Below are 24,331 nucleotides of genomic sequence, written 5' to 3' on the forward strand. Positions count from 1 at the left end.
GGTGGAAAAAAAAATCAACATTTAACATTACATCATTTGTTTTTAGGTTAGCTTGCTAGCATTACTATAATAATTTACCTTAAACTGAAAGTTAACTTCCTGTTTATTCAAATAGACATCAGATTAAACTGGATTTTCTCTGGTTGATGTTAGTTGCTAACATGGGCACGCTAGTTGATTTAGAATTTATCAGCTAGCTGGCTGACCCTCATTTACTGATGTACCATATGAAAACATCCATGTGCCCTGTGTATGTTAGCCAATCAGAATCTGTGTGAAGCAGCTGGACTGTGCAATCTGCATACAGTCACGCCCCCATTTTTCTACATAAGGAAACACCTTTACCTGGATGTGAAGCAGAGACATTGGTGATGATGTAAGAGCAGCTCTGAGGCTTTACTGCTACTTTTGTTCTTTTGTCCAGTATCCCTCTCCTCCCCCTTAGCAGGTGGCAGCAGATGGCCGCCCCTCCCTGAGCCTTTTTATGGCCAGAGGTTTCTTCCTGTTAAAAGGGAGTTTTAACAGGAAGAAACTCACTCTCACCAACTGCTTGTTCACTGTTGGGATTTCTCTGCATGATTGTGAGATTTTTATCTTACAATATAAAGCACCTTAATGTGACTGATGCTGTGGCTTGGCGTTATAAGTAAAACTGATTCTGAGCATCTTGTTACCTACGACATTTAGGACTATAATGATGTATGGTTTGGAGATGGTGGCACTAAGGCTGTCTTAAGATGATAAGATCTTCAATGGCAGTGAGCAGGATGACATCAGAAGAGAGTGGACATATTTGACAAAGGCTGATGAAGATGGAGGAAAAGAGGAAGAACTTGAGGGAGGTTCGTAGTCTTGCGGACTGTTGATGTTGTGACCATAAGCTCACAAAAAGAGCAGCACTGCTGCTGAGCACCTGTGGCAAGCTGTAGATCAGCTGAGATCAAGAAAAGGATGCGAGGCAGCGAGGTAAAAATCAATGAGGTTTATTTGCAGTCACAATGCTTACACTATATGTAGCAGACATCCAAACAACTCAAACAGCTATTCACTCTATGGACCCAACACATTCACATCAGGGACACAAGCCAAAAAATTAGGAACTCAATAAACATCCGTGAGTGCTGACATGGTTAGAGATGAGCTAGTTGTCACAAACAGTTAGCAGCAACATCGTAGAGAGTAACACAAGTTGCTAATAGACTCCACTTCCTGCTTCTCTTTGTACACCTTCTGCCAAGGTTTGACGACCGATCCGGACGCCTTCGCCGCACTCCCGCCTCGATGGTTTCCCCCTGTTGCTTCCCGCTTGGTGGCTCAGACCTTGGCTGTTTGAGCTCCATCGCGGGTTCAAGCCGTCGCAGCACCGTGAGACACCACATACACGCACGCCAGGCAACAGAGAGCCACTCCACGCACACGCAAACACACACAACATCAACGCACACGCCAAAAAGGACTCCCTAAAAAAAGGGGGGCAGGCCGAGACCTGGTCCGAGGAATCCAGAGTGTAAACAAAATGGTGGAAACTGCACCCAGCCTACCAGAGGGGAAAATGTAGCTGTGACCATGTTGCTTACACGTTCATCAAGCAGCAGGCGTGCGACACCTGCAGGACGTCACCACTGGCGCAGCCGCCATGCTCAGAGGAAGGCAGAGCCGCGGCGATGCAGACGGGTGCCTTAAAGGGAAGTTCTGCTGCTTTTTTTTTTTTTTTTATACAATAAAAACAAAACAAAACAAAAAACCTCCATCACTTTCTGTGAATTCAGTCAGCTGATGCTGGAGAGGATTTCACGTTTTTAACTGCATGAAAACAACAAATAACGTGGTGAAACCTGAAATTTCAGAAAATATGACCTTATGTACTCCAAAAACCGTCAAAGAAACAATTCATGTGGCGATGAACAAACGGTGACCCTCCTCCCTGACTTCCTGTGTGGTTTTTCTTGGTCACGAGTCTTTAAACGCAGTCATGTTGCCGTATTCGACTTGAGACTTGGTAGAAATTGGTGCTGCCTGAAGATCTGTGGAGGTTTCAGCTCAGCTTTAAACGTTTTCCTCGATCAGTGGATTCAGTGTTTTGGACTTTGTTCTGTCGGTCAGACACTCAAGAACATCAACACAGAAAATCTGAGACATGAACTCTATTAACCCGACAACATCCTGTTAAACCAGTCGTCGAGGCGAATCGGGGTAATACTGTAATGTTACCATGTGATCACTTTAACAGTGTTTTTCCTGAGTTTGAAGACTCGTTTAAAGGCTCGTGTGGTTCTGTTTTAGTCGAGCTGAAGCCGATAACAGCAGCTGGTGATCATGATGAACACTCGGGTCACGAGGCAACGAGAAGCTGAAGTTAAAACATGCAGATTATTAGAGGACGTCTGCACTCCGACACTCCTCTGATGTCAAAGCAGATTTACGGAGGTTTAAACATGCCGCTTTTACAATCTGTTTAAAGTCTGTCTGAAAAAGAATCCTCACATCTAGTTTTATATGATTCATTGTGTTAATTCAACTGAAAATATGATAAGTGAGTGTGATTATATCCTCATTTTCTGCTGGTTTCATTGGGAAAGTTTATTTTCATTACAAAGAGAAAAAAAAAATCTACAGAAAGCACGAGAATTTTTAAGGTGAAGATATCGGAGAGCTGAAAACTCACTCGGGGACTGTTAAGTGGGGCGAAAGCAGGAAGTGCCCCAGCTTCAGGAGCTCGAGTCTGAAATGTTTGTTTGAAATGCTGCAGATCATTTTGTCTGATAAATGAATAACGGGGAAAAAAATGAAAAATAACTTTTAAGGAGACGTCTTCAGATGTTTGACAAATGTTTAAAAATCAAAAGATGAATCGCTTAAAATAACGCAGCGTTAATTAATCATCAGAACGAGCAAGTTAATAATCTGCTTTAGTATTGCGGGAAAAAGAAGAGCTGGAACTCAAGAACAAAATATCTAAAAGTTCAACATTTGAAACATTTTGAGACTGAAAACTTTTATGACCCTTCGTCACAACAGAAGCTCTAATCAAGGAATAATCAGCAGATTATTAAATCAAAAATCTGACTGAAGATTGATAATTATGTCCGACTTTGTGTCGCCACTAAAATCGTCACTGCAGCTCCAGTAATAATAATATAATTATTATTATCATCATCATCATCATCATCATCATCATCATACTAATACGGCTTTGATGAAGCCTCTCTTAGGATTTCCTCTATATTTGCAAACCTCCTGTCAGCCTGATGACACCCTGAACTTCCCTGAATGTTGAAATGTCAGCCTGTGTGTTGTGTGATCGCTTGTTTTACTGTAACCATAAAGAGGTAAAGTTTTGTTTTGATCACGCTTTAGTCAAACTGAAGTTGATGACGTGCCAGCTTATTGTTCTGCAGCTTACAGTTAATGATGATAATAATAATAATAACAACGACAACCACGGGGGTTTTGATGAATCTTTTTAAATGATGGCTGGAGAAAAAGTGTCACGTGACCAAGAAAAACAGGAGCTAATCACTATTTCCGTCTTTAAATCATTTTTATGACGCTCTGACAAACATGCTGACATTAGACCAACTTTAAGCTGAAGGTTTAGCGAGCCTTCACAATAAAAGCAGCTCTAATGAAAGATGTTTGGTCTGCTGAAGGTGTTTAATTTTGTCCGAGCACCACGGAAAAGCCCAAAGACCTCCAGGTTAGTGTTTATGGGCAAAGAAAAACAGGAAACGAGGATGGAGGTGGCGTTTTTCTACCTCGCCGTGACCAAAATGTGACGGTTTTATGACACCGAGGAGGAAAAGCAGCAGGACGGTCCCTCTGAGGCCGTCATTCGGGAATATTTACATCACTTCAAGCAGCAGAGACAGAGAAAAATGTACAACATGGATGCTCTGAGCCTCCCTTTCCGTTAGTGTGTGTACCTGCTTCCTGTGCTTGCCCCGCCCACCCTCCGGCCTCATGCCCACGCAGACAGACATGTGCACTAACTCACTACTCTGTAAAAAGCTCAATCACACGTTGGTTTGTTGTCTCGTCTTTGTGGGTTTTTAAAGTCGATCATTATAAACATTGTTCAAAATGTTACGAAAGAAAATGTACACTTGGTTTCTCGGGTGGTTTCTATACAAGGCAGGCAGAAGCGGATTACTACGTTTACCGGCGTTCGTCCTTTCGTCCCCTCGCCGCCTCTTCTGGCTGCGGCGCACTCCACTTCCTGTCAGTGATTCAGAGTGCTCAGACATGCTCCCTCCCCCCCCCTCTGTTCGAGCAGCCAGGCGAGCCGGACGCGGCGGGCTGGCTTTAAAATAGATCTGTATATATTTATATATGCTTATATCAAAAAGGAGGAGGGGGAGGGCTGAATTGGTGTCGTGGCGGGGTGATGATCCCTGGGCATCCGGGCCCGGGGGGGGAGAGGGGGATGCAGAGAGGTGAGGGGTAGGAGGCCGTGGAGAGGCGGGTCGAGGGGCCAGGCGAACTCGGTGGGCGGCCGCGTGGAATGTCAGCTCATCATGTCGTTGCTGTTGACGCCGTATGTCGAGTTCTTCATGCTGTCGTTCACCTCCCTCCTGAACACTGACAAGTTCTGTGTGAACCTGCAGAACACACACAGAGCATTTTTACCTCGTCAGGCACACGAACAACTCCCCTCAGTGTTCCCCTGCAGGAGGTCAGAACCAGCTAATCCTGACTGTTAAGATCCGCCCACATTAAAACGCGTTTATTTGTGGAAAACCTCCGAAAGGCAGTGCTCCTTTCAGGGCCTGAATTTCTGACCAGCGTGTAACGACGTGTTTTTACAGAATAAATTTGTGGTTTTGTGAATGAAGTCTGGTGGAGAGGAGCAGATCTGCGGCATCAGCACAGAAACACTCGTTAGTTACCGAGGGCAAGGGTTACCGTGGGAATCATTAGGATTTTTCGGTTGTTACAGCACAGACTGATGTATAACTGCTCGACTGGAGTAATGTGACCATGCACTGCACAAACAGCAGTATTATCTGCACGTCAGCCATGTTTAAAACTCGGTTTGAGGTTAGATATAGATCGCGAACAAACACAATATTTGTACAGAAATTATTTCCTCCAGTTTAAGTGAGTAATAAATCAGTGACAGTAGTAATCGAGTCCACAGCAGTACCTTTAGTTTGTACCTACTTCTGGGTGTGGCTTTCTGCAGGTAACCCTGTCTGTGGATCACAACCTCATACAATCCCTGCTGCAGAGTCTGAATGATCACAGACTGAGTGACAGTCTGTGAGTGGCTTTTATCTCTAACGCTAAGCTACGATCCTGACCGAGTCCAGCGTGTCTCACGTCTCCACCCGTTTTTCACGTTCCTGACCACGTGAGAGGATGAATGCTGCCTGCTCTCACCTGTCCCGGTTCTTTGTTAGTAGATTTCTCTCAATTCCCTCCATCAAGTTCTCGAAACATAAGTGCATGGCTTGCTGCTTCTCAGGCGGCTGGCTGTTGACGATGCTGTTCCTCAAGTCAGCGAAATACTGCAGTTAGAAAAAACACACGTGTTATAGCGCACATTGACCCACGCGGTGCCACCTCTGAGGCGAGTGCGAGCGGCAGTTACCTTCTCGTTGAGCAGGATGAGGCCTAAGAGAGGTCGCGACATGGACCACTGGTTCCTGCAGTCCTCGAAGATGATGATGTTCAGAACGGTGGACAGCATCTGATCAACGACAGCAGCAAGGTGTCAACACGTGTGTGTGTGTGTGTGGTCAGGTGACTCAGGTGTGATCAGCTCACCTGCTGGATCATCTCCGGGTGCTGCTGCATGATGTGCAGGAAGCGGTCATCTGTCGCCATGGGAGCGGGCCGCTTCTTGGTGGAGCGCGACAGCTGCTTGAACAGGTAGGTGACGATGTGGTCGAGGCTGGAGCAGCAGCCGGTGCACACCATCGTATCTGAAACACACACAAAGACACAATGATGTAACTTCAACACACACGCACGCACACAGAAACACACACACACACACACACCTGACCAACGTTGCTGCCTTACCGAGTGCTGTGAGGCCTTCTGATATGGAGGACAGGATGTACATGACCACGTGAGGCTCCAGGCTCGCGATGAAGTTCATGTGGTCCTGCGTCAGCACTTCCAGCAGAGAGTAGAAGGACTGGCTGAGCTTCGGGTAGTCCTGCAGAGACAGGACCAGAGGTCAAGGGTTAAAAACTCACTCAAACGGAGTCCACGTCTCCAAAGTCACAAAAACCTGTGAGGAGGTGGAGCATACCAGCAGGTCACTGTGAGGGATGGACAGCAGTAGTTTGATGAAGGTCTGTAAGGCATTGTCCAGAGCGTCGTCGCCATACAGACGGAAGACCCCGAAGTTGACGTAGTTCCCGCTGAGCACCGCCTTCAGCATAGCAAAGCACACGCTGACGCCCTTCAGCTTCACCCCGTACACCTGGTCCTTAGGGACCTCGCCCAGCGTCAGGATCCGATTCCCTGAAGGAGAAAACAGGAACTCGATGAGCGGCCCAGAACAAAGACAGGTATATCTTTGAGGCGGTTGAGTGGGGGTCAAAGGTTGTACCATAGGTCGTGATCATCTTGCTTGTTTCTCTGAACAGCAGGATGCCGTTTGGCGACGACACATCAAACTGAAGCCGCTGTGATCTGAAAACAAAACAAAAACCAAACACAGTTAGTGACCTTTCACCTCTACATTTGATCTGAAAGGAGACGCGCTTTGGTTTCTGAGCCGAGTAAAACATCACTGAAAACCATCTACATTAGTCACGCCTCACCAGAACTCTGAAAACATTAGGTGTCAGACCTCTGAGGCGGCTTCCTCATTTAAAACTTGACTATTCTGCTGACGTTCACTGTGTGTACTCTTAGAATGAACCAATGAAAACACTCCCACAGCTCCTGCTGGGAGGGAAAATGCTACAATCATAGCTGATCCCAGGCCGCCAGTGGGCTGCCTTTACTTTCTTTGAGTCGTCTCTGGATCCTCACAGGCTGAACCGTTGTAAGGATGTGACAGCACAGAGGTCAGAGGTCATACTCTTAAACCTGCCCCTTCGTCACTGGGCAGGTTTACCTGTTGTGGACGAGCTCTGCCATGAGCTTGAGGACTGGCGTGGTGCATGCTGGGTCGTGGTACCACAGTTCGATGGCCCGCTGCAGGATGGGCATGTAGGTCGGGTATCTGCGGAGCGGGTTAAGGACACACTTTCATCGTTTACACAATAAACAGAAAAACCAGGATCTGACCGCGTGCTGATCTGAAGTCAGTGTAAGGATACATCCAGTCAAACAGCATCATGAAGCTCGTCTTGGCGTTGAAGGCGAATGCAATTCCTCGCAGGTCCCGGACCAAACCCACCAGAGTCCTCTGCAGGAGGAAGAGGAGGAAGGTCAATGTTTCGAAACATGTGCTCAGCTGCTTCTGCTGGAGTTTCCTCGTGTTTAAGCAGGGTCACAATTTTATTAGCACAACTCTGAGTTACACCCGCTTTATTCTTTATCCCTGCTACACCGCCATCGCTGTGTCACACATGCGTTTACGCACACACACAGAAACACAAACACGAGCAACACAATGTGTGTCTGTCTGCAAAAACAGAAATAAATGTTTGACAAAACTGATGCTGTTTATGTGTCTGTATGTTTGTGAGGGTGTTCTGACCTTGGCTTCCTGCTCGTTAAAGGTGTTTGTACTCAGCATCTGAGCCACTGCTTCAAACGCCGCCGTCAGAGGCAGCATGAACTGTTCGAACTGGTCCTCATCTTCACCTGCAGACACAGACACACACGAGGCCCAGTGTAAACTGTGTGTGTGTGGCTCCTGCAGACCACGTCACACTTCATTTCCAGGCACCAGTATCTCTCCTGTTTCAGCTTTTGTGTTGTTACAAGATAAAAACTTTCTGCTGCTTCTTCATCACAAGGGGCGCCGCAGTGGGTCGTTCTGGATCTGTGTCTCAGCGACCTTTTGCCAAGTGAAGTCTACAAAAAGTCCGAAACTGAAGAACTTGAAGCCACACCAGCGTGTGTGTTTGTGTCTGCGTACCTAAATCGACCATCAGCAGGCGTCCTAGTGCAGTGTAGAAGGTGGTCCGACACCTCATGTCGCTCAGGTTGGACTGGTTGTTCACTCCCAGGAAGGAGAAGTGCTCGCTCTGACAAAGACAGCAGCAGGAAGTTCATCACAGCTCACTTTCTTCTTCGTCTGTGATGCTTGTGTGTCAGCTCAACGCGTTTTAATCAGACGTGAAACTTGGGCTCCGATAAATGTGAAGTACTCACCGTGTGGTTGTTCAGCATGAACTGGACAGCGCTGAGCTTCACCAGCTTCCTTACGCTGCTGTACGTGCAGACAGTGAAGTCAAGGAGAAAACGCTGACCCAGAGCCCCACCCCTTCCTTTAACTCAGTGCCTGGTTTAACCTTTAAGTCCTTAAGATGGATTCATTATCCTGCTCAGTAGCTTTTCATGACTCACGGTTCATAATTATCCTTATTTATTAGGCACCAGGCCCTCAGCTCATCTGAAACAAGCTGCTCAACATTTAAAGACAACTTTCTTCTGATTGGCTGCCCCTCATTAACGATAAGATCAGGTGGGCAAGGCTTCTTTTGCTTTACTTTCACTACACAAAAACAACAGCAAAGATAAAAACTAGACTAAATCAACATGAAAACATTTGTGTGGGTCACAGACATGAAGGATATCCTAAGGAGAGGTCGTTCAGGAGCTGGAGTGTCTTGGAGGTGATTGGTTCACACTGGCCCCAGTACTTCAAGTTTGTGATACTGAAAGAGAGGAAAGTTTACTTCTACATATTTACAGCGGCTGAGAGTTCGTTTAACTTTGAACATCGGCTCTCAGGTGTGCCGGAGTTACCTGGACTTCAGTTACTCACATTTTCCCTATAAAGACGCTGAGTACCATCGTCTCGTCATTCAAGCCCAAAACTTCTGATAGTCGTCGATAAAGCTACGAACAAACACAAACAGGAAGTCACATGATCACCACGCGGCTGCCACTTCAGAGGACGCTTCAAGTCATTTCTGTGTTTTCAGTTTGGAACAGTCTGCACCGAATTCTGTTTCTTATTATTTTACTTTAGTTCCAATGAAAACAGAAACAATAATAATAAATATTTTAATAAAATAATATCAAACCTGTCCACATTCAGTAAAATACTGAACATTTTACTGAATGCTTGATCACCCTCAGCGTTTAAAAAGGGTTTCAGGACTTTACTACTCCCCTAAATTTAGTTTTAGCCCCAAAACGCTAAATCGATTGAATCCAGCCAGTCAGAAATCAGTAATTTGGCCCGAGCACTGTGTGAACAACGCTCCAGATTCAGCCAGACTTTCCAGCCCGAGAACAGGTACTGGAACTGAATCCAAAAGTAAGGCCTCGGGTTTGACCGATCTTTTGACAAAACCGACTGAGATTCTCCGAGCTCTGGAGGTTGCAGACTTTTCTGAGTTTCTCGTGGGCATCCTGAGGCATTCCTGGGCCAGCAGAGATATATAATCATATACTCTGTGCAGTGAGTTACTGCTGCGCCCCGGGGAACCACTGGAGGAGCAGGAGGAGGAGGCTGACCATGTGACTCACAGCTGACTCTATGCCTACCTAACACCACATCCTGAATTTTAAACACCACCATGATGCTCTGCGAGCCAGCAGGGGGCGCTAACACCAACCACAATTTACTTTCAAGCACTTATCTGGATGTTCACACTTTGCAGTTTCTGAGCAGAGAGATCACACAGAGTCAGACCTGCTCATTCATGTCAGCTGAAAGGGGTGGAGCTTACAGAGAGGCGCGCCTTACCTTTGATGATTTCTGCACCTGGTCACCGATGTAGATCTTTCTGAACTGCTCGAAGAAGCTGAGCATGGCCAGCTCCAGCCTCTCATTCCCAGCTTGAGCGAGCCGCGAGTCTGTCAGGTTCATGAGCTGGAGCACCCTGAGGCAAACGCAGGAAACGCAAGGTCAGGCTTTCAGCGACAGGAAGTCACGCCCCCAGACACCGGCTCGCCACATTCGCACTCTTACCGACAGACTAACTCTCCATCCATGGCATCCTGCTCGTCTGTGCTCGCGAACGACACGCGTCCTCCGATCACTGCCCCGATTATGTAAACCAACCACGTGAGCCGACCTGCAGAGAAGCAGAGGAGGCGTCAGACTCCCGAAGTCCCCAAAATAGCACAGGGGTGGGGCTCGCGCTCTTACCCTCCTGCACTGTGATGTCCATGGCGCTCGAGTTGGTGGACTGCAGCAGCTCCTGGTAGGTTTGAGCCGCCTGGTCGAACAGCTGGACGAGCAGTGCGCATGTCTTCTCGTACTCGCAGCGGCCGATGGTGGAGAGCTGGTCCAGCTGCTGCTGAACGAGGCCGGCGTCGTCCAGAGGGTCCTCCAGCCCGTCCCTACGGACAGAGACATGCTCAGCTCATCCCTAAAAACCCTCAGGTGAAGTTTGCCTGAGCCATCACCGACCCAACCCTTCAGACTCAAACCATCGTCACTGCACCGATTCACAGCCACAAACACCGAACACATCATGGGAGTAACATCCAGAATCTGTTCCCAACACATCTAAGTTTTTATGTACATCTTATGAACGCATTAATTAAATTAATGGAATAAATGGAAATGCAATCTTTTGCTGGAAAATCAAACAAGATGAAATCCTGTCTAACTTTAAGGTTGGTTTAAGTCTCACCTGAGGATGACATGGACCGACTCGAGTCGGGACGTGATGTAGGCCTTGGTGACCTCTGGAGTGTACGTCTCCAGCAGATGGGGCTCCGTGGCTTTAACATAAGGGACTGACGCTGCCAGGCGCTGCCACAGGCTCAGCAGGTAGTGAACACTGTTGGGGGCGAACTCCCAGTGCTGAGGAGGAAGAGTAGGAGTAAAGAGTCAGGTACACAACACTGCTGCTTGACCACGATGTAAGTGTGTGTGTGTGTGTGTGTGTGTGTGTGTGTGTGTGTGTGTGTGAATATATACACACATACATTTTTTTTTTTTTTTTTTTTAAAACGTGGATGACACACACATACACTATTACAGACGGAAAAAGTAAAAAAACCCACCTGCAGACTGGTGACGGTGAAGTTGGCGATGAGGCGGATGACCTCTGGGTAGTTTTCCACTTTGACCAGCTCACCCAGCTGGTAGTTACTCTTCAGCCTCGCCAGCAGGCGGCAGAACTCGTGGTAGTTGTTTGGATCGGGCAAACACTGAAGCACAAACACACATTGTTCAACACACACGAAGCTACAGAGGTGTGTGTGTTTTCAGACAGGTGTGTGTTACCTGTGGGTTTGCCAGTATCCTCTTCACTCCGTCCACCAGGTGTGACAGAAACTTTGCTCGCTCTGCATTGTTGAAGAGAGACCTCCGAACTGAGGCGATCTGAACTAGACACGACAACACCTGCACCCAGACACACACACGAACAGTAAAGCTTCACGCATCAGTCTGCAGGCTGTAGTCACATGACTGTGCTCACTTACCAGTGGGGAGAGGGATGGAGGGATGGAATGATATAAATTGAAAAACAGCTGCAGGGTGGAGGAATCGAGGAACGCTGCAGAAGACAAAACACAGATTTAACCGTTTTCATGTTGTCGTGAGGCAGTAAATATCAGTAACAACACCACATTAATCTGTAAGCGGCGGGCGCCTCGCTCCTCTACCTGATCTCCATGATGTGGGGATCTGCACGGTGCACAAGTCGTCCGACGACTCATCCGTGGAGGTTCCTATGAAGTCGTAGTTGAGGCAATTGTAGCTGAGCTTCAGGAGCTGCATCAGCAGGCCGTGCTGAGACTCATCGTTCAGGTTCAGGTTCTTCCCTGAAGCCTGAAAAGCAAACGCATCATCATCATCATCAGCATCAACAAACCGCCATCATCATCAGCTTCACTCAGGCATTTAATATGATCTGTTAGTGTCCACAGCGAGCTGCCTCACTCAAAATACATCTTTATATGAGTTTTTATAGCAGCTTTGCGTGATCCACAGGTCAAAATAATCCTTTGTCCTACAATGGGCCTTAGTTCAGCCTTTAAGACCCCCATTTTCTTTTGATTGGCCAACTTGTGGAAGCCTGCTTAAGGGCAGCACTTATGTTTTCCTTGCAGAGATCACATTTTCATACTTTCTGCTCTTTGTTTGAAGCATCAACTCATGTTTAATATGAACATTAAATATCTGACACAAAGAAGACACAAGTTTTATTCTGACAGCATCAGACTAACATGGACATGCAAAGAAAAAGAATAAATCTAAAGTTAAGGTAGATAAATTGAGGAATTGATACAAAATTAAATACAGAACAAAAATAAAATAACACAGGTCTGAAATAATTAAAAAACTAAAAGCGGGAAATCAGTACAAAAATGAAATGCAGTGTATATGTAAGCCTGTATGGGAGAAACTGCCGACAGGACGAAACAAACCTGCTTGAGGAGGTTGCAGGAAAGCGTGAAAATGTCAAAGAGCGAGGAGTCTCTGAACGAGGAGGCGATCTTCCTGTGTTTGGTCAGAGGATGCGTCGTGTCGGCCTGAGGAGAAAAAAAAAAAGAAAAGAAAAAAAAAGATCAGAGTCGGCAGAAAATCTGAGGACCAACTAATGCTGGTGATTTCATCATCAACAAAAAATAAATAAAAATGACACTTCCAGAGTTTAGCTTCAATATCCTGCACTGTACGCTCACTGTATATTACACAGATATATTTTATTTTGGAATCAAGTCACTTGATTTCTTTTAATCCACCTTACTGAACTTTTTCTTTTTAAGAGACTTTATTATTTCCTTGCTTGTTTTTAAAGCTGCTGTACTTTTTTGAACATTATAACTAGGTTGATTTATTTTTGCTCTACTGAGCCAGTATTTGGTAACATCCTTGGAGCAGGTGACACTCATAGGGATCATTTTCATGTTCTGTAGAGCCTATAAAGGTCAAATGACCCTTTGCGGTTGGTCAGATGCTGCCAACATCATCACTTTCGTTGAACGTGCAGCGAAATCTGGGTTAGCAAGTTACAAGTTAACGGTCATGTGACTGTTTATCCTGACTGCTGCTGTTAGTGTAAGTGAATCTGGATACAGGAAAGGTATGCTGGATATGCTGAACTCGTTTTGTAGTATAGAACCCAGTTTGGTCTGGACACGTCACCAAACATGCAAACTCTTCGGCCTGCTGTGGTCGTCGATCACTGCGAGGATCTGTTTAAATCTGCCACACCTCCATAAATTGCACGCTGTGACTTACCTGATTGATCTCATTGGTCAGCTGGGACAGGATGGTGACTCCTATGATGCAGTGTTCAACGCTGTCCTGTAAAAACAACCACACAAAAGGTTACAAACGCACACAGATCAGGTTAAACTAATCCAGGCTTAAATGATCCTGTTTCTTTCTTTCTTCTCACACACTGAATAAAACAGGTCCAGAAACAGAGTAAGCAGGTTTGAGCCATGCGGAGAAGTCATTATGACATCAAAGTACGCTGCACATTTACACCAGATCAAATGAGCCTACTTAACAGTTATAAAAGCACCGAAATCACCATGGTAATGATCGAACCAATAAGCTGAATCTTCTTACTTTTAAAAACTTGCTTAAAACTTTTTATTCTGACAAATTAAACAAATAAATATACACAAGATTCACAGGACAGAAGGGTTTCAGCGCTCTGACCTGCAGGAAGCGTGTCACGTCTGCGATCACGTTTCTGAACACGTAGTCGTCTTTCTGACAGTCGAACCAGCCCAGCTTGGTGATCCTGGCGTAGAGCTGGATCAGAGCCTGCGTCACAAACGCCGCCAACTTCGGCCGCGTCGCCAGGTAGTTCAGCACATAGTTCCCTGAAAAAACAAACAAACAAAACATTTAGCAGGGGCTTTTCAAAATAAGACACTAAAACACCCTGCTTTGCTTTACTGAAAACCCCACAACCTGTTCAACTAGTAATGTCGATTTTGTTTTATTTTGAAAGACAAACATCTTCATTGTCATTATTGAGGTTTGATGAGTGCATCTCTGTTGTGACTGTTAATGCATCACTCCAGCTTCTCTTTAATCCTCAGACTGACCTGACCTGCAGGGTTTATCCGCTTTTTTCAGGAGATACTCACGGATATCAATGCGTTGCTCGAGGGGTAGAGGGTTGCTGGTCCGAGAAACCAGTTTTGACAAACAGGTGGCTGCGAGCAGCTGAGAATATGAAGACTGACAGGAGACAAAACAGTGAGGTCAGGTTATCTCCTCTGACAGCCATCTACATGCTTTTATTCTGACAACAGAAGAGGAAATGGCCTTTCAGATATGCTGGTTAGTGAAGGGGTTGCTCCATCATTATCTCAGGCAGATGAAAAAAAATTGAAATCTTAAAATATACCCTCACACCTACAGAAACCTGCTCATAAATATGAAGTACGAGTTGACTCCACTTCATTTTAGAGTTACCTCCTCATTAGTGTGGGGGTCAGCGATCTTCACCTGGATGACACGATACTTCATCCATCCCAATTAAAACAAACCCTTTGAAATATTTCAGTTTGTGTTTATCAAGCACCGAATATGATATAAATATTAAGTACAAATACTTAAAAATTTGTTGTGTTGGGATTCTTGGATTTTATCGTGTGTCTGCACGTTGTGGTCATGTATCTGTGTGATACCATTTCTCTCTATGAGAGGAAACGCTGCCCACACTTGAGGTAAAGCTTTTGCAGGTGAACCTGTGGATGGATTAGTCGGTGCTCAGCTAACCCTCATCAGGGCGTGACTCCTCCCCCTCATTTTTCACTGACTTGACTTTTGTCCAAGTGAAAGATGGAGCACAAAACTGAAAGTCTTCATGCTTTCAGCTTCTCCAAAAATCCCCCATCATGTCTGCTGAGTCTGATCTGAATCTGCAGGGTCAGGCACAGGACTGTCTGACCCTGCAGAGCATCATCTCTGCTAACGTGGGAAAGTTAAACTGAAGCTGCTTGGACAGTCCGGCTGTAGTCTGTACTCACGCTGCCTCTCTCCAGCAGCAGCTGACATTTGCTGAGACAGTCGGGGCTGTTGGTGAATTCCACCAGAGCTTTCTCAGCCTGGTGTCGGACGGCGGTGTCGGTGGTCTCGTACAGCTGCTTACACAGGATCTCCAGCTGGGCGAGGCCCTGGATAAGACAGAGGGACACAGCGCAGGCTTATCAGTGAGCCGCAGCCGGCTCGAGTCTTTCATCGTTTCAGACAAACAGAGATCACAGCAGATAAGACGGGCAGCCACGCCGAGCTTTACACACTCATAATCACAGACACACATGCCGAGCGCCATCTGCTCCAACCGTCTCGGGTTACTTTCTAGGAAAACTACACCGACAGGGCCAAAGATGGGGGACAGCGGCATGAGTGCAGGTGGAAGCTGATGGTCTGATGGTGTTTACAGCCTCCACCTAGGTGCGCTAGCCACCTCCACTCGTGTGATGCGTTGAGGGTACATGGAGTGAGGTATGACAGAGCACTGCATCATGTGTGTCGAACTTCTGCAGGCGTCAGATAAGCGGCGAGCACCAAACCCCGCCCACGGTGATGCCCGCAGACCCTCAGCTTACACTCAGCTTCACGTGAAACTCAAGTTCAACAGTAACACACACACACACACACACACACACACACACACACACACACCTAACATCTAATAACATCTAAGAAAAAGAAAACTAAACCGAAAAGATATTCCGCAAAAAAAGTTATAAAAATAGAACGAGAGCATTTTCCAGTTTTCCTCATAAATTTTTTTCCTCGTGTAAATTTTCCATGTTTTCCCGAGGTGTCGGCATCAGCCTGATTCCGGCTCTTCCCGGTGCAGCAAATTCAATTCAAATTCAAATTTTTATTTGTCACGTACACAGTCATACACAGTACGATATGTAGTGAAATACTTGGACAACTGCTCGTGACCTAAAGAGAACAAAAAAAGGAAAGGCTATGAATAAGATAGGAAATAAATATGAAAAATTAAAAAGGGTAAATTTAACTAGGAAGGAATAAAATATAAATTAAGGTTAAAAATAAAATAACTGTACAACACAAATTAGAATGAAGGGTAAATTTAACTGGGAAGAATAAGATAAAGATAAATATATAAATTAAAGTTGAAAATAAAATAACTGTACAACAAAATACACAATACACAGTATAGAACTATATAAGAATGTATGAAGAAATCTAAATATAAATAAATATATACACAATAACAGCAGCTGTACAAGTATTAACCGGAAATGAAGAATATAGTGACCAGTGTTGTGCAAAACCAAAGTCCAGAAAGTCCAGTGTGTGTGTAAGAACTGTATGTGTGGGTCAGTACTGTGTGGTGGTGTGATTAAGAGACCGTATCGCCTGCGGGAAGAAGCTCCTCCTCAGTCTCTCTGTGTTGGTCTTCAGGGAGCGGAATCGCTTTCCTGACCTCAACAGAGAGAACAGTCTGTTGTTGGGATGGCTGAGGTCCTTCACGATCTTCCTGGCCTTGGTCCAGCACCGCCTGCTGTAGATTGAGTGCAGGTCAGGGAGCTCGGAGCGGATGGTGCGCTCAGCTGACCGCACAACCCTCTGTAGAGCTCGTCTGTCCTGCATGGTGCTGTTCCCGAACCAGGTTAAGATGTTTCCCGCCAGGATGCTCTCTATGGTGCACGAGTAAAAGTTCCTGAGCACCTTGGAGGGCAGTTGGAAGTCTCTCAAGCGTCTGAGGTGGTAGAGACGCTGTCGGGCCTTTTTCACCACGGTGTTGATGTGACAGGACCATGACAGGTCCTGCGTGATGTGAACTCCGAGGTATTTGAAGCTGTCCACTCTCTCCACTGGGCACTCGTTGATGACGGGGGTCTGGTAGTTCCTCACCTGCTTAGTGCTGAAGTCCACTATCAGCTCCTTTGTCTTACTGACGTTTAGAGGAGGTTGTTCCTCTGGCACCAGTTCTCCAGATTCCTAATCTCCTTCAGGTAGGCCGTCTCGTTGTTATCAGAGATCAGGCCCACCACGACGGTGTCGTCAGCAAACTTGATGATGGTGGTGGAGCTGGTAGTGGCCACACAGTCATATGTGTACAAAGAGTACAGCAGGGGGCTCAGAACACACCCCTGGGGGGCTCCAGTGCTGAGAGTGGTGGAGGCTGAGACATGTCCGCCCATCCTTACTGCCTGTGGTCTGCCAGTTAGGAAGTTGGAGATCCACTGACACATAGATGAGCTGAGTCCCAGATGCTCCAGCTTGGTGGTGAGTGTGGAGGGAATTATGGTGTTAAATGCAGAGCTGTAGTCTATGAAGAGCATTTTAACATAATTCCCCCTTCTAGTGTCCAAGTGAGTGAGTGATGTGTGGAGGAGATGAGAGATGGCATCGTCTGTGGAACGATTTGGACGGTAAGCGAACTGTAGTGGGTCCAGTGTGTCTGGTAGTGAAGAAATGATGAAGTCTCTGAGCAGGCGTTCAAAGCACTTCATCACTACTGAGGTGAGGGCTACAGGGCGATAGTCATTGAGAGAAGCAGGGTGGGGTTTCTTCGGGACAGGAACAATGATGGACTCTTTGAAGCATGTGGGGATCACCGACTGAGATAAAGAGATGTTGAATATCTCAGTGAACACAGGAGCTAGCTGGTATGCGCAGTCTCTTAGAATACGACCTGGGATGCCGTCTGGTCCTGCTGCTTTCCTGGTGTTCACTCTCTTGAAGGCTCTCCTTACTTCATGCTCGGAGATGACGAGCACGTTTCCGGTGCTGGCAGCCGACAGATGCTTCCAGTTTCTAATTTTAAATCAAACTGTTTCTATTTTTAAATTTGTGCCGTGCGTCTGGCCTGCAGACGGATGTTTTCTGGATTTTAACTGCTGCTTTTATTTTGCAGATACATACTCTGGGTGCTTTAATCTCACAGGTGACATCCACTCTCTCTAACGACCAGCAGGGGGTGACTCTTCTGAGGTCTGATTGGATGCAAGCCACCTGACCTCTGAGCTCATCAAACGCTTTCTGATGAGTTTGTAGGTTAGTTTTATGAGTGAATAAAAGTGAAGTTTATTTTGGTCCCATTAGAGTGAGGGAGGACGATAGTGAGTCTTGACTGCTGAGTCCGTTTTAGATATGAAAATCAACCAGATCTAAGAAACGCTCCCAAACTTCCTGTAACTCTGAAATCATTCACAGTATTAAGGTTAATTTTTCATGGCTTCATTAAATTAAATTAAAAATGAAATCAGCTGATTCTGAAGTTTCCTTTGATTTGGTTGATTTAATATGAAATGAACTGTTTTCAGTCTATTTTACAAAATAAAAGCTTCTGTAATTAAGTGAAAATGACAAAGAAATCTGGGCTAGACAATGACCACAGAGGTTCATAGAGAGCTGCATGCTTTACTTTCATTATTCAGGACTAACCTGAACTTCTGCCATTTGAACTGGTTCCCATAACACAGGAGCTGGTTTTACAACTTCCTCACAAAGTTTCCTCACCGTGCTGCCACTGAGCAACACTTCTGGGCTGGCGTTAAACTCTCAGATTTCAGTTTTCACAACCATCAAACTGAGCGACAGCAGCGTCACAGATTAACTCACGACCTTCAGATCCCACTGAGAGTGACGGCTTTTGATGGCCTGTTATTCTGTTTGATCACATGTTTGTGACTGAATATCAGCTCTGTGTGCGTCTTTGTCCTGATACTGTTGTTGTATACGTCTCCTTTGAAACAGACTTTTAATGAGAATTTTACCTGATAAATAAAGGATCACCATAAATGTGATGTGACTCGAGCCGGCAGCCTCCAACCATCAGACCAGTTACATGAAATGAAGTTCTCACCAGCTCAACTAAAACTGCTTTCAGCAGGACAGGAAAGACTTCGAGGAAGTAATCTGAATTTCCTGATTTCCAGCAGAACAATTACAGATAAGAAACCAATCAAACAAAAAGAAAATCTTTAAAGTTAAAGTGATCGAGGAGCCTTATTTTTACCTGGCTAACACCAACTTCACCCTGATATACGACTCAAAGTCCTCAAACCACTCATATCGGAAACATTTTAAAATCTGGCTCATAAAGCAACCATTAACCCGAGCATCACGGTGTAAATGTACTGGCTTCCTGCCTCTGGGCTGTATGCAGACCTCCCCTTCATCTCCACCTTCACACCATCACAAGGACTGGAGAGGAACTTTCTCTCACTCGATCAATAAATCAATCAGCTTTAACGCTGATCCATGTGGAAATAAGGATGCAGTTTCTTTACAGTGGCAGCTAACATGTCCTCACTGGTCTAACTTTGTGTTTTCAATCCATAAACAGTGTTTTGGTCCATAAACAGTGAAAACTTCACCTGTGCTGACTCTGACGTCTAATCTTAATTAAATAAACCCAGAGACTCACATTTACTGTCACAAACGACTCAGAAACACAAACAAACGTGAAAGAAGTAGCAAACCTTTGATTCCTTTTAAATTCTGTCTATTTGTCTGCATAATTATCATATTCAGTCAATAACTCTTAACACAATTGGTCTCTTTTTATTCGACCGTCTGCTCAAAGAGTTTCTAATAACTTTAGTCCTAAAATGATGATAACCAGAGGAAAGCACATCTTTAACTTCCTGCTCGTAACCCTGCAAGCTCCTTCAACAATATTCTTCTCCATTATATTCAGGACATCTAAAAACTGCAGAACAGAAGGATGCATTTGTTTTTTAGTTTTATAATAAAGATATAAAGCCCAAATTTGTAAATGCTGTAGGTAAGTGTGAAGGTAAATCTGACTTAGAGGGTTGGTACTGGGAGCTTGAGTCCAGCTGCAGGCCTGCGAGCAGCAGTGTGAATGTCACAGATCTGAATTTATCTGCATCGGAGCTTTTTCTGGCGTCAAACCACAACTCTGTTGCCATGCTTTAGCTCATCATTTAGAAACATGCTGCGGCCGTGCTGGAGACACGAGCACACAGGTTTGATGATTTCATCACCGGTTCAGTGACCATGAGATGCTGCAACAGCTGAAAGAGACCAAACTTTGTGTCAGTGCAGGTGTGGGAGGAGGACAGAGGTGTTTTCTTTATGGCTTCAGGAGAGTCCAGCCCACCTCAGAAACACCAACAGCCAGTGAGCCAAGCTTCAGGCTGAAGCTTTACAGGTAAGCTAGTAGAGAAACATCTCAGCCTCCTCTGGTGATGCTGCAGGAGCATCGACCTCCCTGCTGACGGCACACAGACCAGTCAGAATGAAACCACTGAATAAAACACTCAGCTGCACGCGAGACTCGGGAAACTGTTTATTCCTCATCTAAACTCATGAAGAGTCACTTCAATGAAAGTGAGTTACAAAAACAACCGAAGCGTCCAAACAGCAGCTGTGTTCACCAAAGACTTTAAATAACCTGTATTTAAACTGAACATTGTCGTGTTTTTTTTTTTTTTCACAAATATGCAACTACTACTATCATTTAATCCACCTGGAAACACACAGTGTCCCATGGAAGCGCCATAGAGGTCGGGTGTGATCCTGACAGGATCGCAGGTGTAAGGATGGAGGTGATCTGACCCTTGGAGCTCCCTTAGAGACCAGAGACAGGCTGGCAGATTTGGGAGGCGCTCGTAGCACAGACGCACAGCACCTGACTAGGATGCGTCCCATAGCTGGGGAGTCTCTGCTTAGACCGAGGTAAGCATCAGAAAACAGAGATAATAAATAATAACCTCACCTCACAGGAATAGGTTCAGTCGAAACCTGAGAGCAGATTTTTTATTTATTAACGTATTTTATATTCTATAAACTCCTGACAGCTCTGCAGGCTCGAGCTACGATGGCCCATGTGTGCAGAAACATAATAAACATAATGGAGGGATATCCTTTGAAACCTCCCGAATCATTAAATATTCAGGAGGTGATTTTTGGTCTGCAGCTTATCTCCATAAACAGAGAACCTGTGGGAGGCGTCAGGGAGCAGACGGCTGATCAGCTATTATCTAAAGATTACCAGTTGGACATTTAATCATCATTAGCAGGAGTCCTGAACATCACAGGAGCACGGCTGTCAATAAAGGCCACCCCTTTTTATTCAAATAAACACACAGGTGTATGAAAAACAGACGATTCAGTGCCTGAAATGTCTGAAGAAAAATCCTCTCCATCATCATCTGCTGTCACTACACAAACATTAGAAACTGTTTTATGGAGCTAAAGAGCCCAAATCTCTTTTCCTGCTGTGGACTGACTCCAGCCTGACTGTGTGAGGAACACCAGGGTAAACGTTGGACTTTAACGTGAACTTTTTAGACTGGGGCGGGTGATTCTGACCTCATGACCGCATGGCGTTGGCCTTCGACTCGCCACATCACATCATCATTGAATGACAGCTCATAACAGCTGAACTGACTAAAGTTAGTGTTTGATCACAGGAATGAAGGTGTGTGGGCTCATGCTCTAACGTGAGACGATCTTTTAAAAATTACACGTGAATGTTATTTTAATTACAGTGAGGAAAGTGAACAACCCCCCATCAGAACAAGGCAGCCACATGATCATCAGTCTGGAGACAAACGGCTGAGTGAAAGCAAACAGCACACAGTGGATACGAACAGTAAATATCAGCCTGATCTTTATTCCACCAAAAACTGTCTCAGTAACAACAGAATGAACTTAAGTGGTTCGTTTTCAGTCATTTAATATCATTAAAAATACTTAAGTCTTCGTTCTGTTAGATTTCAGCTAAAAATACTTAAAAACAAGGATCTGGGCTTATTGTGTGTCAGAATCACAGAAATTCAACTTAATCCAGCTACGAGAACTGCCCGACGTGAGGCCCTTCTCTTACTTTACTGGCACATTATTAATTATGAATTTATGAGCTACATCCAGCTCAGTGGTACCAGTATAACCATTACATAAGTGAAGACTTTCACCTGGATTATCAGACAGTTTATGGCACTCACAGGATCATAAACCTGGGAGTAGGTGATGGAGTAAGTGTCATTTCTAGGTAAAAAAAAAAAAAGCTTTAAAAACTTTATTTTAGGTTAAATCTGCTAACTTAAAGCTGTTTTTATAAAATTTGCTGTTTTCATGTCTTTGAATTTATAGTTAAATCTGTATAACCATGAAAATAGCTGCCAGTATAATTTATATTATCATTTTTATCACTAATAAATATTTTCTCCCCAGTATTCTGACCAGAGCTGAGACTGAAAAACCTGAAATCATCGTCACACGTTTACCCAGAATCCCTCAGAAACTCACCTGAACGTTTGATTACCTGGTAAATTATTGAAATATTAATGAAATCAGGCTGAGATGTTCCACTTTGACCACATTCAGTGAATCTGTGCCCCACCTGAGTTCGTACAATCCTTCCTGGGATTAAAGCTGATCACAGATAAACTGATTAAAGTTACTCTGAAGCAGAAACAATAATAACGAGCTGTTACAGCCGCTAACATGAGAGGATCGGATGAGTTTCTCCTCATAGTTCATGCATGCTGTGCGCAATTAACAATATATTATGTCATGTCACACACAGCTCATGTGACCAGCAGAGAAAACGAAAGCTGGCTTCACCTGTCGGGGTTTCACCTGCCCCTCAGCACAAAGTCTCCACAGTCTCCTCACAGAGTTCCCTGCAGGGGCATCATGGAGGAAGTCCAGAGCAGCTGAACTTCATCCCTCGGCTTCCCAAACATGTGCCGGAGCACAGCGCCATGGCTAGTTGCCGCTCCATTCTGCCCACACCAGGGTAAAAACCCCCGCTGTCCTCACCCTGGAGCCCCTCGCGGGTCCGGCCCGGTACCGTCGCCCTGTTTCACCGACTAACGCTCACACAGACCAGGTCATGTTTTCAAACACGCTCGGGCGGGAGAAGTTGACGTGTAGATATGCTAACGTTAGCCTAGCCTGCTGCATGGCTGGGTGTCGTTACCGGAGCGAGCCGTGAATAAAAACACAAAAACCTGGAACTCCGGGACAGAAGCTCCGGGTACCGCGCCCGGTCCGTCTGGGATAAGCGTGTTTACGGCGGTTCCCGGTGGCGCCAGGTGACCGTGCGTGCTAGCCTGGCAGCTATCCGTCTGCAGCTAACCGCCTGTTTCATTGTTTACTTCACTGAAATACATCGATTTTTCCCGCCGCTCGCCCTCCGGTTACTCGCCTCTGATGGCCACGGACGCCGGAACTCACCAGGCTGGACATTCGGAGCCCGCAGACTCCCTTGTTCGCCCCGGAGCCCGAGCCCTCCCCTGGCTGCTAGCAGCGGCTAGCCTCCAGCCCGTGCTGTGACAGCAGGCCACAAGTCAACACAGGCGGCCGCATCCTTTCTTTCTCCCCGCTAGCTCCACCGCGGCCGCCGCCCGCACGCACCGGCTGCACGCTAGCTCCGTGCCGGGAGCGGCGCACTCGGATCCGGTCTCAGCTTCAGCTGCGCCCGCCTACAGAAATTATCCGCGACAAAAACATGAAACCTCCGCTTACCTGCACATGATCCGCCATTTTTCTCCATTTCATGCACCTCTCACTCCCCCGCTTATGGGTAACCAAAGTGACAACAGCGCCCCCGCTGGTGGCCGCTGGCAGGACTCCAGCAGCACGATGCAACACAATGTAACACAATGGAACGCAATTTAATATAACACAATACAATTTAATACAATTAAATACAACATAAAACAATTTAATACAACACAATGTCATTTAACAATACAAATAGATTAATAAACTATACATCTCATTAATACAACGCTGTAACGCTATGTTACAATACAACACAATGTAATGCACTACAACACACTGGAATCAAATACATAGAGACATGAATGCATAATAACATGTAACAAAGAGAAGTTATGCATACAATCAGAGTTTGTTTAGTGACAGACATTTTACAAACTCATTAGAAAACCTTTTTAAAATAAATTTCTGACTTTTTAAATTAATTTTACTGTCATATTATTAATATTGTTATTATTATTATTATTATTATTATTATTAGTAGTAGTAGTAGTAGTAGTATTAGTATTTTAACTGACATTTTTAAAGGTGCTTATAGATAGATGGCCTAAATGGACAAATGTAATATAACATCTTATCATATAGTAAAACATCAAAAAACAAGAACAGTATTATAATGTATGATTTATTAAATTGAATATTTTATTTGTATTTCTAAAGTTATTTCGTGTTTATTTATTGCACTTGCGATTTTTATATTATTACTAATTATTTATATTTACATTTATAATTATATTTTTGCTTGATTGTATTTGGGATTGTTTAATTTCAGATGAGTTTAGACCT

At 45.1% G+C, this 24,331-nt stretch overlaps 1 protein-coding gene across 2 annotated transcripts; it reads right to left on the reverse strand.

The window, feature by feature from the left end:
- Positions 1-967: 967 nt before the first annotated feature.
- On the reverse strand, positions 968-23,585 carry xpo7 (exportin 7). 2 transcript variants are annotated; one of them, XM_026174686.1, is made up of 28 exons: positions 23,510-23,585; positions 15,043-15,189; positions 14,155-14,248; positions 13,718-13,884; positions 13,289-13,354; positions 12,472-12,576; positions 11,707-11,872; positions 11,524-11,597; positions 11,324-11,443; positions 11,101-11,247; positions 10,725-10,897; positions 10,235-10,428; positions 10,055-10,160; positions 9,830-9,965; positions 8,900-8,973; positions 8,709-8,789; positions 8,284-8,347; positions 8,048-8,156; positions 7,664-7,770; positions 7,281-7,369; positions 7,076-7,183; positions 6,563-6,645; positions 6,260-6,474; positions 6,025-6,163; positions 5,767-5,924; positions 5,591-5,689; positions 5,380-5,507; positions 968-4,598 (listed from the first exon to the last, which is right to left on the reverse strand). In XM_026174686.1, the coding sequence occupies exons 1-28, from the start codon at positions 23,540-23,542 to the stop codon at positions 4,505-4,507; spliced, it is 3,276 nt and encodes a 1,091-aa protein (XP_026030471.1). In that variant the 5' UTR covers positions 23,543-23,585; the 3' UTR covers positions 968-4,504. The 2 variants fall into 2 exon arrangements, with proteins under 2 accessions (XP_026030471.1, XP_026030472.1); XM_026174687.1 differs by lacking the exon at positions 23,510-23,585 and adding an exon at positions 23,219-23,499.
- Positions 23,586-24,331: the final 746 nt, after the last annotated feature.

The sequence above is a fragment of the Astatotilapia calliptera genome, chromosome 7 (assembly GCF_900246225.1).
Source record: "Astatotilapia calliptera chromosome 7, fAstCal1.2, whole genome shotgun sequence".
Taxonomy (NCBI): domain Eukaryota; kingdom Metazoa; phylum Chordata; class Actinopteri; order Cichliformes; family Cichlidae; genus Astatotilapia; species Astatotilapia calliptera.

What these genes read in the sequence shown, in the direction of transcription:
- xpo7 (XM_026174686.1), bottom strand. Translation starts at nt 23,542, where the DNA reads ATGAAATGGAGAAAAATGGCGGATCATGTGCAG. An exon ending in GGACATCACAGTGCAGGAGG is followed by an intron (nt 10,161 to 10,234) that starts GTAAGAGCGCGA and finishes GCTTCTCTGCAG; the next exon opens with GTCGGCTCACGTGGTTGGTT. An exon ending in CAAGATGATCACGACCTATG is followed by an intron (nt 6,475 to 6,562) that starts GTACAACCTTTG and finishes TTTCTCCTTCAG; the next exon opens with GGAATCGGATCCTGACGCTG.